The following is an 18,868-nucleotide window of genomic DNA, read 5'->3' on the forward strand; positions in this document are numbered from 1 at the left end:
ACTTCAACCTTTAAAGTGAAATCTGAAATAACAAAGTAATGAGAATACAGCATCTCAGATTAATTCATGTATGATGAGAAAAACCCATGAAATGTTTCCTAAACATTTTGTATTTTTGTTTTCTTCAGTATATTAACAAGTCGTCTGTGCAAACTATCAATCTGGCACAATCCTAAAAGAGGGAAAATGATGTTCTCTAGTAAGACAAAACTGGCTGGTTAACTCAAATTTTACCTACCTTGTCTAGGTCTCTTTTCCCCCCTCTCCTTTTGAGTCCAATATAACCCTTACAATTTTAGGAACCTTATGATAAAAGCAATGTTTCAAAAAAAGAACATCTGAAAAATACTGAAAATCACTTCAACTAAACTCTGTGTAAAACAATTTAAAATATTTATGGCTATAACTTACCTCCATCTTCCAAAGGTCTTTTCTGTCCCCCATAACCATAGTCATTTGAATTCAGTGATGTACCAGCATCACCTCCAATTTTTGCTGCAATCTTAAAAAACAAAAAACACACTGTCATTAAGGATAGCACCATAACTACATTATTTCCTAATATATGCTAAATATCTATCACATAAGAAAATTAATTTGATAGACAAATTAAAATTACAGTTCAATTTATTACTATCATTAATAACTTCAGAGCTAACAAATAATCATCATCTGGAATTGCTTCTGATATATCTCTATAAAAACAAAGAAGTAATCAATTAAGAATCTTTAGAAGACTGACCAAATAACTTTGAGGAAAATATGGATCCTAATCCTATCTTCTCCATGTCTCTCTCCCATGACTCTCTATATGTTGGTATAGGGAGAACGTGAACATGCTAAGGCTGTGCTGTCTAATAAGGTAAAATGCTAGCCACATTTGGTTACTGAGTATTTCATATGTCTAGTCCAAATTGAGATGTACTTCAAGTGTAAAATGCACACCAGATAGCGAAACCTTGGAACAAATATAAAGAATGTAAAGCGTCTCAAAAATTTTTATATTGAACACGTTAAAATGGTAATATTTTAGATATGTTGGGTTAAACAAAACATGTAACTTGCATTATACTTCTATTGGACAATCTTTTTCTAAGGGAACGAGGCGGTGTGGAGGAAGCCTGGGAAGTTGTATGTCTAAGGAAGTCTCTGTTATAGAACCACAACTCATTTCACTGTTAGAGACTTTTAACTTTTAGAGTGGGGCAAACATAGTATAAGAAACACCAGCCTCGGGCTTCCCTGGTGGCGCAGTGGTTGAGAGTCCGCCTGCCGATGCAGGGGACACGGGTTCGTGCCCCGGTCCGGGAAGATCCCACATGCCGCGGAGCGGCTAGGCCCGAGAGCCATGGCCGCTGGGCCTGCGCGTCCGGAGCCTGTGCTTCGCAACAGGAGAGGCCACAACAGTAAGAGGCCCGCGTATCGCAAAAAAAAAAAAAAAAGAAACACCAGCCTCAAGTCTTAAGTGGGGCACAATCAGGGGTTATTTACTGCATTTTTCTATGAAAAGGGAAATGGAACTAAAATTGCTGAGTGCCAGCAAAAGGCCAAACTCTGTATTATGATAACTGTTTTATACTCATTTTGTCACTGAATCATCACAACAATTCTATGAGGTACAGTATTTAGTGAGATAGATATCCATTTTACAATTGAAAACAATCTCAAGAGGTAACTTAACCAATGTTACATAGTAAGTCAATGGTGGAGAAGTCCCAATTTCTACACACCTCCTTGGCAGTTACAAGTGGTAATCACCAAAGATGGGTGATGGGCTCATTAGAGCTCACCATGTTATTCTTTCAATTCTGAGTATGCTTGAAATTATCCATGATAAAAATTAAACAGAAAATGAAACTTTTGGTGACTGGAATTCTTCTAAAAAGGTGTTGATGTGGAACTAAACCAAGTGCCTCAAGCTTCATTATAATTAGAAAACTGGAAAGGATAAGCGTATTCAACGACTTGAATCCAATATGTATCACGTAAGTCCTAAACATATATCAGTTCCCATATACCAAATGTATTTCCTAGGATTCCTAGGTTTCCCTTTTTCTCATCTGTAAATGCAAACACCCACCACAAAGCATATTAGGATTAAATATAAAAATGCTCAACAAGAAAGGTATACAATTATATATTTCCTGACTTTATAGCTTTGGTCACTCTAACCTATCTTAATCATCTTTCACTTTCTCAAAAGCTTATTCGAATCTTTGATCTAATTAAAATCTTATTTCTTCCCTGAAAGTCTTCCTCATCACATCTGAGAACTGCTTTTCCACCATTCAGTTTTAAAGCAATCAGCATTTGAATTGTTCCTCAGGAAATTTAACATACTGCTAGGCTTTGATGTTATGAGGAAAATATTTCTGGTCCAAGGAAAGAGTTAATACTAATGAAAGAAAATGGTTTAGGCTGGTAGTACCTTCTGCAGTTAGCTTTTATAAACACTGAGTTTGCAAAGCAGCACTCCTTGAACTCCAAGGAACTTCTGCACAGAAAAAGGATATTTATTTATACCTCCCTATCCACTGAATAGTTCTAAAAATATCCAACTGAAAATAAAATTGATCTTTAGTTCACTCAGAAGAACCAGTTAACACCATCTCAAAAATTCAGAACCAATACAAAAACATTAGAGAAGAACTTTTAGAAAAAATACTAACACAGATTTAATCAATTCTCCAAGATCAACAGAAAACATACACTTCCTAGGTCACTGCACAGAATTTAAGAGAAACAGTAATTCCTACAATCCAGTCTCTTAACTATATAAAATTCTTATGAGACTAGTAGAATTAAGTGTAGGTAACTTCTTTGATTTTCAATTTACAGTAAAAATTCAAGCTTTCCATTTGGACCCTGCCTACTTCTCAAATGAATAAATATTTTTTGTGCTTTCAATGTTTTAGCATTTTCCACCTTTCTTCATCAATTATTCCTAGAATCCAAGAATTTTGGAGTTGAAAGGAAAGTTGGGATTATTCAGTCATACCACCTGATTTTAGAGATTAAAACGACAAGAACAAAACCACAAACAACAACACACAAAAAGCTGATTTTCAGAAGTAATTACCTAAATGCCCAAAATGACTATCTCCTAATTTTCAGTCTACATGCTTCCTTAGGCTTTGGGGTCCAACCGTGATTTGGGGTCAGTGGTAATTCTGGTTTTACTGCTTTGTGTCCTTGCCAAATTTTCTTAAGCATTTTGTGCCTCATTCATCTTCTGTGTACAAAAGAGATAAATAGTTTCTACACTTACCCTGTAGAATAGTTGTGAGAATTAAATGAATTAATATAAATATGCTTAGCACAGAGCCTAATATGTAGCATATAAATTGCCAGTTACTATGAACAAATCAGCACACTTTAATTCAACTATAAAGCAGGTTCACAAGACTTCAAATATTCAATTTAAAAAATTTAACAGGTTTTTATTTGTACTGGCCAAAGATATACACTTTGAAAGAACATAATTATTTTCAGAACAAAATTTCATTACTGCTTTAATTCATTAAAGATATCTGTTGATTCAATTCAATAAATAATGAGTACCTACTATGGGCAAGGTCCTAATGGATTCAATTCCTATGCACCAGAAATGTGAAGAGGCTAGAAATATTACTAGCCCACCACTTTATTAGTATTGTCCCCTCTTTACAGCCCAGAAATCTGTGCTTATTATCATAATCAAGCTTTGCTATCCCATCTCAAAATGTGTTAGAAAAACAAAAACAACCAAACAACCCCACCCCCCACACAAATACTAGTTTTCACTGGAGATTAATGCTAAGTAAAAAGTCAACAGTCCTATTTTATAAATTCTTCATTGCATTCAAACATAATACAGTCTGAATTACTTTCACAATTATCAAGAAAGAGATTTCAAGAATTGAGTACTTAATGATTAATTTAATAGTTGTTTAGAGGGGAAGTGATGAGGATTGATATTCTTGCATAACCTGTGATCTACCACTATACTTAGTCTCAGTCTCTGATTCACTTCTATCTTCATATAACCTTAAAGGGAAAAAAGTAGATAGATGTATCTCAATTTTCCAGTGTTTCAAAGACAGAACTTATTATCAGTGTGATCACTAAAGATCTAATCAAAGAATTTCAACATCACCCTCTGCAGTTACAGTTTGAAATACCCAAATATAAATTTCTAAAGTAGACAGGTTGGAAACCTAAACTAGAGAAGCAGTCTGGTGCCCCTGTGCTAGATTTAGCTCACAGAATATTATAAAAATCTGGAAATTTCACATTAAGAAAATAAGCTATTAGAATTCTCTGGAAAAAAGACTGAGCAACTCGGCCTCAATTGCCTCATGGCAACAATCAGCTAGAGTAAATGCTACTAGCATTTACTAGATAGGGACCAGGGATCCCTATCATTTGTTCTGCTTTCCTGCATAACAAAGAACTATCCAGCTGAAATGCCAATAGCTTCCCAAGCAGTATGCAGCTCTTTGAAGGCAAGAAGCTGTTCTTATACCTCTTCCTTCCAAAGAACACAGCACAATACTCTAGACAAAGAAAAGAAACTTAAGGTTAGATGGAGATTTTGGAAATATAATTCAGTATCCATTTAATATAGATAAGGAAAAACGTATTTCAGGGATTAACCTAATTTGTCCCTTCAGCCCAAGCACTTTTCCCTATACTCGACTTACATAATCAGACAAGCAGCTCTACAACCAATATAGAGGCACTCTCAAATGTAACCAGAAGGGGCAATTCAACTCAAATGCTAAATATGAGAATCTCAGATTTAAGATTAATTCTGTAGAAACAATCAAATTACAGCAAAGACACTTGTAAATTTTATTACAGAAAGGGCACTGGGGCAGCTACTGGCATACAAACAGAGGACAAGAAATTCATAGTTTGAGGACAATTTCTATATTTAAAAAGGCAGTCTAAATAAGAAAATTGTCTTCAGAAGTTGTATCCACCTGTACCTTTTCTCACCTCATTTTCCACCCTCCTTCCCCCACGCAACCCTATCCTCCAGTGACTTCACTCTTAGGTTCTTGTCATCCCCAAAACCCCCATACCTTTGCACATGCTGCTTCTTTCTCCACTGGTCAAACTCTCACTCATTCTTTAATGCCTTGCTTAAAATATCAGTCCTTTACTTTGGCAGTTAGGTACCCCAACCCCTGGTGTTATGTACAGTACCTGATTCATAGAACTCTAAAATGTTTATAGAACAAATGGATGAATTAACAGTGCCCATATTTTGTCTACTGTTTGAAAGCATTAATCAGATACTTCTATTCTTTTGTCTTTGGTTCCCTGATCATCATAGCTTCCTAGAAGGCAGAAACCCAATTAACACATTTAAAAAGTCTCCAGTATTTATGTACAGTGTCACAAATTAATTCAATATGCTGGTTGAATAAAATAATTCAGGTGAGTCTTCCAATCCAATCTAATAAAACCCTTCTAACAGAGTTCCTGACATTATATAAATGTTTCAGTCACTATTCTAAACATGTTCAGAAGTAGTAAATAAGAATTAGGTAAATAAATCGCAGAATTAGGGTTAATGATGACCTTCTGTTGACTCCTTGGAAAATTTCTGATTAAAAACAAGTACAGGTACATTTTTATTTATAATGTGTTCACATTATAAAAATATGAGCGCTTTGCTACATCACTACAGATTTTATGGATTTTGACTCAAATGATACTTTAATCCAACCGGGGGGTGAAAAGTAAGTTAACGAAATGAACTAATGTAATCAAAACATACCACAAAATTGGATTCTGATTACCATGAGCTTAACACTGTACCCTAAAAATGTCTAGCATCTAACACGCATCATGTCATAACGAGAATATAAGATTCTTACTTTTACTTAGACACAAGTCCATACCAACATCACACGTTTTAAAATTACATTAAGGGATTATCTAATAAAGTTCAAATAAAATCCTAGAATATAACTTTTTTTTTTTTTTTTTTTACAGCTTTTGTTTGGGAAAGTGGTGCCTTCAGGGCAAATGTACGCACCTACGTAATACAAAGAGGTCTGGTCAGTTTACGGCTCTGAACTGAGAGGCAGATTCAAATTGAAACTTAGGGTATAATGGCCCTGAAGCCATTTTGAGAAGTAAGAGGGAAGGAACCGTAGAACACGCGTAAATCCCGCCCTGAAGAGGGATTCCAACGCGGAATACGAGTGCTCGCCTCTAATTTTCTTCCTTGAAGGTGTGAAAGTGTATGGTACCGAAAGATTAACTGCGGGAGAGCTCGAACGGGTTGGAAGCTCTAAAGACTGCTTTAATGACAGATCCCTTCCCTTACCATGGCTCCGGCGGACAGACCCTAGTCCTTTCCCAAACTCATTACCAGAAGCTTCCATACTATTGTGTAAAACTACGCGCGCTTTACCCCATGGAAGAGGATGTTCACTCCAAGGAAAAGGAAACGCTAACACCTTGGAGAAAAAAGCGCGAGTACCGCAGAAACGGGAGAAAAAAATCTAAAGCCATCTTCGCGTAGCACGCGTTGGGGTTCAAAGTGGCTTAGACACCAAGAACACAAAACCGAGTTCCAGCCTCTATTCGGTATTACCAACGTGGGGAAACGTGAGTCTCGTCACATTTCAGAGGGCGGAAGGGCACTTCTTTCCTCTTCCTCATGCGCGAAGAAGTAGCGGCCTACTCAGCCAACGGCCAATTACCGTGAGCTGTCGGGGTCTCGCCGCGCGGTCCAGACTTACCTGTCGGGCTCTCTGCAGCGCATCTTTGAAAGCATCGTTAACTCCTCCACCACCGCCGCCGCCGCCTCCACCACCAGCTGAGCCAGAGGAGGGTGGAGGCACTGTTGAATAATCTGCCATGCCTACTCTACAGTGGCCGCTACCGCTTCTTCGCAGGGACCTCTCAGCCAACTGCTAAGAAAGGAAGAAAATGGCGGCCGCCGAGGCTGTATCACATTCTTGTGCGACCATCGTGCCGTAGAGGGGCGGAGACTGAAAGAAGAAAATCTCGCGATGTTTTGAAGCAACGCGCTGTTGTGGGGGTGAGGCTGGAAAAAGCGAGGCAGCGAGATATCGCGAGAATTGTCTTTAGATTTCGCGAGAATGGGGTTTCTATTGGCGCCTCCTCTATGGGCGTTCTCGGGTTGAGGTGGTGCGGTTATCCCTCTGGGTTAGTGGAAAGACTGGTGAGCTGGCCGCCGTCTGCTTGAATTTTTGAAAGGCTGGAGGAAAGGAGTAGTTTCTTATCGGTCGCCGCCTCAAGGAGGTAGAATGGGTGGATTTTCCGCCCAGGGTCATTCTGTGTACTAATGGGGAAGTGGGGGACGTCGATAGGCGTAACGGCGGCGCAGCAGTGTCTAGAGCGTGCCGCCGGGAGGGCTCGTGGGAGACGCGCGCTTTGGCCGCCGCGCGGTGATGCTCCCGAAAACGTCCGCCCGGCATAGCGGGAACGCGGCATGATTTTAAGGGTAGTGAAGTGTCCCAGCATTTTACTTCTAGATTGTCAGTTTTGAGTTTTGTCACAAGTGGGGATGAATTTAGGCCGGAGGCCTTCGTTCTCGAACTGATTTCTAAGCTATTGTGTAAATTCTTTGGATGAGGCTGTGACGATATGACTGCCCTTTTCTTTACCTTTTAAAAATGTAATTGTTCCTAAAATTCAGTTTTAGCCAGACTCAGTAACCTAGTATCGTATGTATCCATGGCCAGTTTTATTGAGGTCCTTATAGATAAGAAACGGCGTCCATTTCTTGACCAAAATTGGCTTTGTAGCTTCTTCGAAATAGTTTCCCTCAGCCGCAACCTGTGAGAACTCTGATGTTTTGTATTGTCATCCCGGGACTAGATGATGATGATATTATTTTGTTTTTTGTTATCTACTTAAGTTACCAGGTAATTTCTTTCTGGAGCATATCGCGGCACGTAGTTTACTGCATTAGTGGTAGTAGTTTCAGGCCCATTAGAATGCTTCAGGAGTCGATCACAGTGATTTTATTTTTCCCCCTAATTCTTTCCCTTTAGATAACAAAAAATGAGGTAAAATGAACTTTACCAACTTTGCTATTTTGTGTTTAGTGAGTTAGGTCTCAAAGAGTACTTTGCCCATTGCTAGTTTTAAAGTAATAAAGAGAAACGTGTGCTGCAGTCTTACTTATACCTGAAATTAATGTGTCCACTTGCTCAAGGCCCAAAGTAAGTCTGATAACGGTTACATGCACACAGGTACAAGTGGGCCATCATTTTCCTATAATTAGCTTTTCCTACCATTTTATCCATTTACAGCTCTGATTATGTCCTTCAGTGTGCATAGACATCTATTTCGATTTGGGGGGGAATTTGTATTTGGAAAAGCAGTGAATGTGTTGGACTACAGATTTAAGCATAACTGGTAAAAAGAAAAACTGTATAAGCAGTGTTGGGTGGTATTGCTAAATAGGATTTCTTCAGCTGTGCTTTGAGAAAGTCTGTCCAATAAATGGCATTTATTAATCAGTAACTGATTTTTTATATGTTATTAATTAGACATATACCAATTAGTCCTGATCAACATAGTGTTAGTCACAGAGTGATATAATTTACCTCCAAAGAAATAAACTTTGTTTCATGTATACCACAATTTTAGTTATCTCTAAACATTGAAAATAAGTAAAGAGCTCCATTTCTAGTTTTTTTTGGTAGAGTCTCCTGGAAGTACGGGTATTCTAGGATGGGAACCATTTGGAATCAGTCAAGATCAGGATTTCTCAACCTTAGCACTATTGACACTTTATGGCCAAGTAATTTTTTATTTTATAGCACTACTGTGCATTGTAGTATGTTTAGCAGCATCCTTGGCCTCTACCCATAGATGCCAGTAGAACCTGTACCAATATGAGAACCCCCATACCAATTATGACAACCAAAAATGTCTCCAGAGATTGCAGATGTCCCCCGGGAGGCAAAATCACTCCACAGTGAGAACCACTGGTCAGCCTTGATTGCTGCCCCCGATTTTTCCATCAAGAAGACCTATTTACCTTACTTCAGAGGTATATTCCACATTCCACTACTCTTCATCTCCACTACTCCTGAGTTACCGTCACCTCAGTCTTGGGCTGTTACAGTAGCATTCTAGTTGTTTTTTCTGCTTCCACCCTTAACATCTTTACAATTTACTTCTAAAAATTATGAAATTTTGTACAGCGAAGTATATAATGTATGTAATGTCTCAATTGTAACAAGCACCCATGTATCTGCTTTCCAGGAATGTTCTCCAAAAAGTAAACCATTACCAGTACTCTTGAAGCTCAAGGGTGCCTCTACTTGAATGTATTACAATTGTTTCTTCATATAGCAGCTTAAAAGCTTTCTTTAAAACATAAATCACATCATCTCACCTAGTCTTCTCTCCTGTTGCACTTTATTATTTTTTTTTTTAATTTTTTTTTTTCCTGTTGCACTTTAAATCCCATCTCCTGGAATGGCCTAAGGGTGCCATGTAATCAGGCTACTATCTAAACACTCCTGCTCCTCATTCTATTTGAGCCACCTTGCTGTCCAAGAACATTCCTGCCTCTAGGGCTTTATGCTTGCATCTTCCTCTGCCTGATTCAGATGTTCTTATAGACCTTCACATGGATGATTTGTCCTAATCATTTGGGTCTCAGTTCAGATGTCATCTCCCTAGACCATCTCTGACCTCTGTTGTGCCATTCTGCAATCACTCTCCAATTACCATGTTCTCTTTATAGAATTTATCGGAAATTATGTCGTATGTGTTTACTTGTTTATTGTCTGTCTTCCATTAGATTGTAAACTGCTGGAGAGCAAGGACCTTGTCTGTCTCTACCACTGACTAGTTCCTAACACATAGTCTTAGCTTTCTAGATATTTGTTGAATGAATGAATGTTGAAAAAAATCCATCTCTACATTTTAGTTGATTTTGTGACCTTGGTCAAGTGAACTTAGACTTTGTGTCTCAGATTTTCTCATCTACATAATGATCATAACCTGCATTGGTATCCTCAAATGAGGTATCTCTGTGAGCTCTTCAGAAACTGGAAAGTGCTATCAAATGGAAATTGGCTTTATTAAACATAGAATTTGGCTTCTGGTATTTCATAATTAGGAAAGAATAATCCGTGGTACTCCACTTCTATAAATTTTTTGGATTAAACATCTATGTTCAAATCTTAGTTTTGGTAAAACCCAGGATCTTGTAACAGCAACTGAATTGTAGGAAAACTATAACCAGTGACTTGATTTGGTTATATGTGAATTAGTTCTGATTCCACTCGGTCTTCTCAAAGCCATTTGTAGTTTGCTGGTTACTCTAGATAATTTCATTATAACTGATGAAATCAGACTTTTCTTGACTAAATGCATTTCCCTTTGCAATGTAAATCCTCTTAAAAGTGGTTGTATCATAGCTAATCTAAAACTGGTTTATTGTGCTTTGAGAGATTGGCTAAATTTAAAGCTGAATTCTATTTTATAGTCACTGTCTTATCATAGAAATTAGTATTCCATATTTCATTCTCAGGATGAAGCAAAAGTCAATGTTTTTAAGCTTATAAAAGTCTAGCTGGGGCATTCAGTTTTATCAAATAACAGAGTAAAAAGATTAGTAAAGGTAGTACAAGTTGGGTTATTAAATGTACTGGCAACATTCTTCATTTTACCTTCTGATTTATTGTTTACCAAATGACTGATTCTTTCTCAGCATAACTTTCCACTGTTGGATTAGTTAAATCTGTGTGAAATATTAACAGATTCTTATTTTATAGCTATTGGAGAAAAAGTCCATTATAGCTTTTTGGATAGGCATTTTAGAGTGGCAAAATTGTACAGACTTCCTGCCTCATCTTTATATCTATCACCCACCTCCTAACAACTCTTAGCCAAAAGGAGCTGATAAGTTTATGCTGTATTCTGTGTGTCGTTTGAACCAGGCCTGTATTTTCTCAGTGCACAGTCACAACAGATTCAGGTTAAATGTGAGGAGGAAAGTGACCAGTTAGTTCAAAGTAAAGTAAGTGGTCCAGGATGTTGTTTTAGGGTATTTGATCATTAATGTTGGTCATTGGTCTTAATGACTTTTGTATCCTTTCTGATTGAGTTTGTAGGATTCTGTTTCAGACTGTGTGAATGGAAGCAAGAACTATCAGTACTTGCATTATAAGGGACAAAGTTGTTAACACAAATGTAACTTGGGAACTTTGTGGAGAACAACAGTTTGACTAGTGTCTGAAACTGGAGGCAGCCCCATGTAGTGAAAAGAACTCTGGACTTGGTCCCAGAGGATCTAGATTCAAGTCTGACCCATGTGCCCTTTGGTAAGTCACATAACTTCCTTTTACCAGCATACCAGAGATGGCAGTTTAATCTGTTTTTGAAAAGTAAACGGTAATAAAAATGTCTTATGTTTTTACACCATGATTTCTGTCTTTTCTCTTTCAGAAGTCACCATAGTATCATCTCACCCTCAGTTATTAGAAATTTCTTCTCAGATTTGGATGTCAGATTTAATAGTATGTCCTGATTGAAAGGCTGTTAGAGCATTGACAAATCCTCTAGGATATTGCTCATGACCATTGATTTGCCATAAATCCAGCCTTTTGCCATCCTTGTCATTCCCACTTATTCATAACTGTAGGGCCCTTGGGCCTTTGCACATATCTTTCTCTTTGTCAGGAACACTCCTCACCTCTACCATTTCACTGTTGCCTGTTGAAAATTTTCCATTTTTCCAGAAAACCTGTCCAGAACTATCAAATTTAGGAATTCCTATTTGTATTCATGTACCATATCATGGTAATAATACCATAATATCATTTATTGTTTAGAATTCCCACTAGATTATAAGGTTCATGACAGTAAGGGCTATGTCTTTTTCTGTGTCTTTACTGCATAGCACACTCTAAAGTGCTATATACTGGGCACTGTAAGTGCTTCACATGTATTTTATTCATTTATCCTCACATTGGCTTTATGAGATAGGCGCTATTAAAATCTTCATTTTGCTGGGGTACAGATGAGCTAACGAATTTGCCCAGGCTCACATGTTAGTAAATGTTAGAGCTGAGATTTGAACCTAGGCAGCCTGACTTGAAAGAATGGAAGAATCTATTAAAAATCTATGAAATGTATCTCTTTGTAATTTCTAGGGTATAAGTCACAATTTGGTATTTCTTACTTGGATGTTTAAAATACTTGCATTAGTTTTTATCAAGACTTAGGCTAAAATTCTTCACGGGAAGACAGCTCTTAATGTAAGGTAATAAAAGTAGATTACTTACAAAATTTTAAAAACCCGTGTGTTGTGTAACATTATAGAAGCTTGTTTCTCTGTATTGCTAATTGCACTGGGTGGATTAGTAATATGCCTTACTAAAGTATATAGTGCTTTATGGTGTGTGTGTATATATACATATATACCTGTATATTTGATGATTAGTGTTATTTTTCGAATACATTGTTCAGGGGGTTTATGTGTTTGTAGTACACATCACTAACTAGATTGTAAGACTTCTCAAGACAAGGATAGAATTGATTAATTTTAATTTTTCCCCTATATTACCACACAGCCCCTGTGATAATGTTTGCAAAATTCATATATTTACTGTTCTTAGTCTCCCTTTATTTTGTGGTCAAAAGCATCTTTATTTGTTCCTCCCCTACTTAGATCATTTATTTATACATTGGTTCCTTTCACTTCTTCTGTTACATTTATCTTTTTCATTAAATTTTTAGCCAAGTAAAGAGTCTGATAAAAAAATCATCTTTTTTCATGAAACTTAACCTGACTAACCAATTCCAGTGATCTTGCCCTTAATTTAATGGTTGTCTGCATTTGTTACAAGGAGATTTTTTTAAATGTAAAAGCTGAGCCACAACTACCACTCCCAGAAACTCTGATTTAACTGGTCTATATCTGTATCTGTAAAAACTTCCTATGTTGATTTTATTTGTTTATTTATTTAATTTAGCTGTGCTGGATCTTAGTTGCGGCATGTGGGATCTTCATTGCGCCATGCATGCGGGATCTAGTTCCCTGACCAGGGATTGATACCTGGGCCCCCTGCATTGGGAGCACAGAGTCTTAACCACTGGACCTCCAGGGAAGTCCCCCTATGTTGATTTTTTTAAGTACAGCCCACACTTGAAAACCACTGAAATAAAAAGTCTATATGCTCCATCAGATTTTTGCTTATTTTTAATGCCTTGCAGTTTGTTCTCTAGTTGTTATGGGCATATAGTCTTGAGAACTCAAGCTCTAGAAACATTTTCTGTTTTTGAACCTATCTACTTTATGTTGATATAGGCTAATGGCAATGTTAATTGAACAGGACCGCCAGCATCATCTGGGGGTGCTTTTAAAAATGTGGATACCTGGGCCCCACCTGGATGTAGTGAATCATTTTTATGGGAAATTACATTTTTTTAAATGTGTCTTAGGGGAATTCCCTGGAGGTCCAGTGGTTAGGACTAGGTGCTCTCACTGCCAGGGGCCTGGGTTCCATCCCTGGTTGGGGAACTAAGATCCCGCAAGCCATGGGGCATGGCCAAAAAAAAAAGCATCTTAGATTCTTATGCTCATCAAAGTTTGAAAACTGACACTTTATGCAAAAAGTATTTAATAAGTATTTACATAATTAAGCTGAATTAAAATGTGTCTCCCCAGCTAGACTGTAGCAAATGTTCTGAATACAAAGATCTTGTCCTTTCCCGTTTCCCCTCTGTGTAAGAGAGGGCTGTGGTCAAGGACTGGCTTTTACTTTTCGGCTTGCCCAGTATGGCTTAGTGCTTTTCTTTTGGTAGAAGCCTGATAAATATTGAATTGAGTTTTATATGTAATCATACTTATTTTGCTGCAAAGCTAGAGCTAAAAACAAATTGTTGAATATGTGGTTACGAATGTTGGGGGCCTTCGAGGCTAGGTGGCACAGAAGAGTAGCTTCACTCGAACTTTTCCTAAGAACTTGGAAAGACTTTGAGGATCGTCTGGTCCATTTCTTTCATTTTATGGAGGAAACTGTGACCCAGATTGCTTGAGTGCTATGTACAAAGTGACAAGATTAATTGCAAAACTAGAGCCAAGACTAGATTCCTAGTCCAGTGCTCTTTATTTCATGAAATAAGTTCTCTTTGAAGCAGCAGTGATTAGGTTAAGTTTCAGATGGAGGTTTTCTGCTTCTTAGGTACAAGGGGAAGAAAACTCTGTGCACAACCAGAAACAGCTGATTTTTAAAATCAGGACATCTGCCTTTACTCACATTTATTTTTTGAGATAGATCACTAGAAGATGGAGGATCTTTGCCGATGAAATCCTTAACTGAAGATGGGTGGGTGTGAGATATAGAACTCACTTGGCATACAATTTTGTTGCTGTTTTTAGTGGAACTTTGCTTCTCTGTCCTGACATTTCCATATCTATAGCAGTGATCTCTTTGGAATTTGCCTTCTGATTGTTTGTTCTTTTATGTTGCTTCATATTAACAGATATTCTCAGTTCATTTTTAAAAGAGTGTATTTGAAAGGACTTGAGAAGGAAAAGAAGGAATAAAAAATTTTAAAGTATCTGAAATTACTATTTTCCTGTGACTTAACCATAATATTCTTCATAACAGCTTATCTAATTATAGTACCTAATAATACAAATACTAAATTTTCAAGATAGCATGGTAGTTTATTTTCTAAATTTAAAAGCATATCGGGACTTCCCTGGTGGCACAGTGGTTAAGAATCCGCCTGCCAATGCAGGGGACACGGGTTCGATCCCAGGTCCGGAAGATCCCACATGCTGTGGAGCAACTAAACCTGTGAGCCACAACTACTGAGCCTGCGTTATAGAGCCCGAGAGCCACAACTACCGAGCCCACACACCTAGAGCCCATGCTCCGCAACAAGAGAAGCCACCGCAATGAGAAGCCCGCACACCACAATGAAGAGTAGCCCCCCACTTGTCTCAACTAGAGAAAGCCCACGTGCAGCAACTAAGACCCAATGCTGCCAAAAAAAAAAAAATTAAAAAAAAAACTGTATAAAAGCATATGAAGTCTACAATAAATTCCTTTTATCCAGGAGAGGTATTACTTTTAGATTCTTAACAACCTTGCTTTTTTAACTGTACTTTGATATAAGTGAAGATCAAGAGATTTTATTTTAGTTAGAGTCTTTAAATGGTACACTCTTTAAGTGCAGGAGCTGCCTTATTTACTTTTTTTTTTTACTTTTTTTTTTAAACTTTTGAATTTTTTTTTGTTTTTTTTTTTCGGTACGCGGGCCTCTCACTGCTGTGGCCTCTCCCGCCGCAGAGCACAGGCTCCGGACGCGCAGGCCCAGCGGCCACGGCTCACGGGCCCAGCCGCTCCGCGGCACGTGGGATCCTCCCGGACCGGGGCACGAACCCGTGGCCCCTGCATCGGCAGGCAGACTCTCAACCACCGCGCCACCAGGGAAGCCCTAAACTTTTGAATTTTATTTGTTTATACAGCAGGCTCTTATCAGTTATCCATTTTATACATATTAGTGTATATATGTCAATCCCAATCTCCCAATTCATCCCACCACCACCATCCCCTCCGCCACTCTCCCCCCTTGGTGTCTATATGTTTGTTCTCTACATCTGTGTCTCTATTTCTGCCCTGCAGACCAGTCAGGAACTGCCTTATTTACTTTTGAGATGAATATACTACCTGGCATCTAGTGGATGCTTATTAATCTATTCATTTATTCAGTTCAGTGAAAATGCTGGGCATTGTTCTAGGTGTTAGATATACAGTAGTGAACAAAATAGACAAATACCCTTATCCTCATGGACCTTATTCTAGTGAGTGAATGTTGAATGAAACCATGAATCACTTTGGAAAGACTATATTTTCAGATCGTAATTTGCATCACTCTAAAAAGGGTTAGCAAATTCCCTGGCGGTCCAGTGGTTAGGACTCAGCGCTTTCACTGCCAAGGGCCTGGGTTCGATCCCTGGTCGGGGAACTAGGATCCCACAAGCTGCCTGGTGTGGCCCAAAAAAAAATTCTTTGAAGAATTAAAAAGCTTAATCAGACCACTCATTCATTTAAACATTTATTTCCTTGTGTGAGTATGTAAAATTATTTGAAATAATTACATAACTGCCAGTCATTGTCATCCTAATTGTCATTCAGTTCTTGTGTTCTGTTTGTAACCCTGAGTAAAATGTTCTATTTGTAACTCTATGAGTAAAGGCCTCAGTTGCTAGCCCGGCTACAACCAGGGAACTTCATCAAAAATCAAATACCACTGAGTGCCTCTGATTATGCTGGCCCAAAACTCCGTACACACCAAAGTTCTAGTTGTTTACTTGTTTGTTGTCAGTTTTTCACACCGTAGTGTGAACTCCACAGGGTGTATTTTAGTCACCACTGTATCTTAAGTGCATAAAATAATGTGTCACATAGTAGATGCTAGTAAATATTAATAACTCAATCCTTGACCACTGAAAATGCAATTTCTTCCCTACTCATAGCTACAGCCTACATCTAATCTTCATCCAGACTACTCAAACAATAAAAATCTTCAATTCCAATATTCTCTCAAGAAGACCTCTTATTATTTTAATAGCCTGTTTACTGATGTATTCCTTCTGTTCTTCTAGTCTTTTGACACTTTTCTTTTTTTTCAATCTCTGTTACTTCCTGGCCTTATTTGCCAGTCACTTCAAGAATTCTCAACTCCCATTCCCCTTTGTCTTTCAGTTACGTCCACTCTTTAAATCTACTCTAAACCACTTAAAATAGACTTTGGAGTTAGTTAAGCTTCAGTTCACCATTTGCTACCTATGTGCCAAGTTATTTAACCTGGCCATGTTTAATCTTTTTTGGGTCTCATTTTGTTCTTTGTGCTCTAAGCATTGTTATGAAAATTAAATGAGATTATGGTAACCAGATACAATTGCCTATAAGTAATGAAAACCCTTATTAAATAATAATAAAAAGTCCAGGTGCAGAGTCACTCTAGGTCTGGTTGATTTAGCAGCTCAACAATCCATGAGGTATCCATATTTTTTTCATCTTTGCCCTCTGCCATCCTCATCATGTGGCTTAGTGCCCCTAATGATTGCATAATGGTTGCCACAGTTCCCAGTGTTATGCAGGCATGATTGTAAAGTGGAAAAAGAAAGTTTCTTCCCTTTAAAAACAAGGAAACGCTACTACCTCCTTCCTCTGGTTGCTCATTGGATTAACGTTGTGCTGCTCAGAGCTGAATCACTGGCTTACTCCAGCAAGTATCATACTTGGTTTTGAATAATTAAGATTCAACTCCTGAGGCTGAGAGGCCTTACCTTATTAGTAATAGTTATCATTACTACTATATTTGTAAATCTTAGGACTCTCTCCTTGGACCCTTTTTTTTTCTATATACATTCAATCTAGTATACTCTCCTTTAGTCTTGTGGTTTTAAAGTTCACCTCTACTGATATTTTGTCTTCCCTCTGTACTGCCTCTATTAATACCAAACTCATCCAAATGCCTATTGGACATTACCATTTATAAGCTTAACTGGCGTCTTAAACTTAATATGTCCAATATTGAACTCTCCAATTTCCTCCTGTAGCTCTTCTGTCTTCCTATTTTAGTAAATAGCAATTCTGTTCTTTTAGCTTGCTGAAGCTGAAAAACACTGAGGTCATTACTGATTTCTCTCACATTCCACATCTGATTCATCAGAAAATCCTATTGACTCTACCTTTAAAATAAAGTAGGACCTTCACTGCTACATCATGGTCCAAATCACCTGAACTATTATTGCAATACATTCTTAGTCTTCCATCCTTGCCCGCCATGCTTCTCTACTCCAGATGCCAAAGTAATCCCATCATTTTTCTGCATAAAACTCTCCAGTGGCTTCTCACCTTCCCTCAACTCAAGTCAAAGTCTTTAGTGGCCTGCAAGGCTATACACGATCTAGACATCTATTATTTCTCTGACCATTTCCCAATCCCTTCCCCACCCCTACCCCATCATTCTTAAATAACCAAACCTCAAAGATACCTGGCATTCTCTCACCTCTAAGCTTTTGAATGACCCCCACATATGTATATAGCTTTTCCCTTTTCCTCTTTCAGGTCGTGGTACAAATGTTTATTTTCTCTGTGAAGCCATTTCTGGCCACCCCATCTAAAATTTTAATTCTCTTATTTCCCTTTCCTACTTTATTTTCCTTAGTACCTACTACCATGTAACATTACCTATAGTATTTTTTTAATATTTTTAATTATTAAAAAATCTTTAAAATTATATCTTCTTCATTATAATGTAAAGTATATGAGGCAGGAATTTTTGTTCATCTTTTATCCCCAGTACCTAGGAAGGTGCCTTGGCATATGGAAAATCCTTAATAAAATGTTTATTAAGAAATGAATAAAATGAATATTGATTCATCTTATCATGGTTTCTGGTTTTGGCTAGGTCCTTAGTGAGATTTAGTAATCCTTTACTTGTTTCTGATTAGTTTCCTTCCTAGTTCACTTAAGTGCTATGTCAAACCATTACCATTCTGTGTCAAATGCCCTACTTTTATTCTCAACTCCTTAGTTGCAGATGTCCTTTTTAAAAAATTTTAAGAGGATTGATAGCATCTATAAACTTTTTAGTCTTCCTAGTCCTCTTGCCTTCAAATTTATAATTTTTTCCTTATTTATTTTCTCTTAATCTCAGAGCCCTACTTCTTATTTTGTTCAAATTTCATCTATTTCCAATCTTGGCACCAAACCCTACTCCCTCCTATTTCCTCTGAGACCTTAATTAAACAATTATTTCATTTCTTATGTATTTATATATATATATATCTATCTCATTTTCCTCTCTATATTTTTTCCTCTCGACCATCTTTTTTTTTTTTTTTTTT

At 37.6% G+C, this 18,868-nt stretch overlaps 2 protein-coding genes across 23 annotated transcripts in view; one reads left to right on the forward strand and one right to left on the reverse strand.

Moving 5' to 3' along the window:
- The window catches only part of FUBP1 (far upstream element binding protein 1), a 34,075-nt gene extending 27,039 nt beyond the window's left edge, over positions 1-7,036 (reverse strand). For 7 of the 21 annotated variants that reach the window (XR_003434321.1, XM_027114123.1, XM_027114122.1 and 4 more), the window contains exons 1-2: positions 6,741-6,951; positions 412-502 (exon numbers count right to left, since the gene is read on the reverse strand). Coding sequence is in view for 17 of the 21 variants with exons in the window: in XM_027114123.1 (XP_026969924.1) it covers positions 412-502; positions 6,741-6,860 (211 nt within the window). In the remaining 4 variants the exon portion in view is untranslated. Of the gene's footprint in view, positions 1-411; positions 503-3,079; positions 3,197-6,740 lie in introns of those variants that run through there. The other 14 variants (XR_003434322.1, XM_027114128.1, XM_027114124.1 and 11 more) reach the window with 7 other exon arrangements.
- Positions 7,037-7,151: 115 nt separating this feature from the next.
- The window catches only part of DNAJB4 (DnaJ heat shock protein family (Hsp40) member B4), a 41,059-nt gene continuing 29,342 nt past the window's right edge, over positions 7,152-18,868 (forward strand). For both annotated transcript variants that reach the window (XM_027114149.1, XM_027114151.1), the window contains exon 1: positions 7,152-7,266. The gene's annotated coding sequence lies outside the window, so the exon portion shown is untranslated. The remainder of the gene's footprint in view (positions 7,267-18,868) is intronic.

This window comes from Aethalodelphis obliquidens, unplaced genomic scaffold (genome assembly GCF_003676395.1).
Source record: "Aethalodelphis obliquidens isolate GAN/ISIS:26980383/991018 unplaced genomic scaffold, ASM367639v1 scaffold13, whole genome shotgun sequence".
Lineage (NCBI taxonomy): Eukaryota > Metazoa > Chordata > Mammalia > Artiodactyla > Delphinidae > Aethalodelphis > Aethalodelphis obliquidens.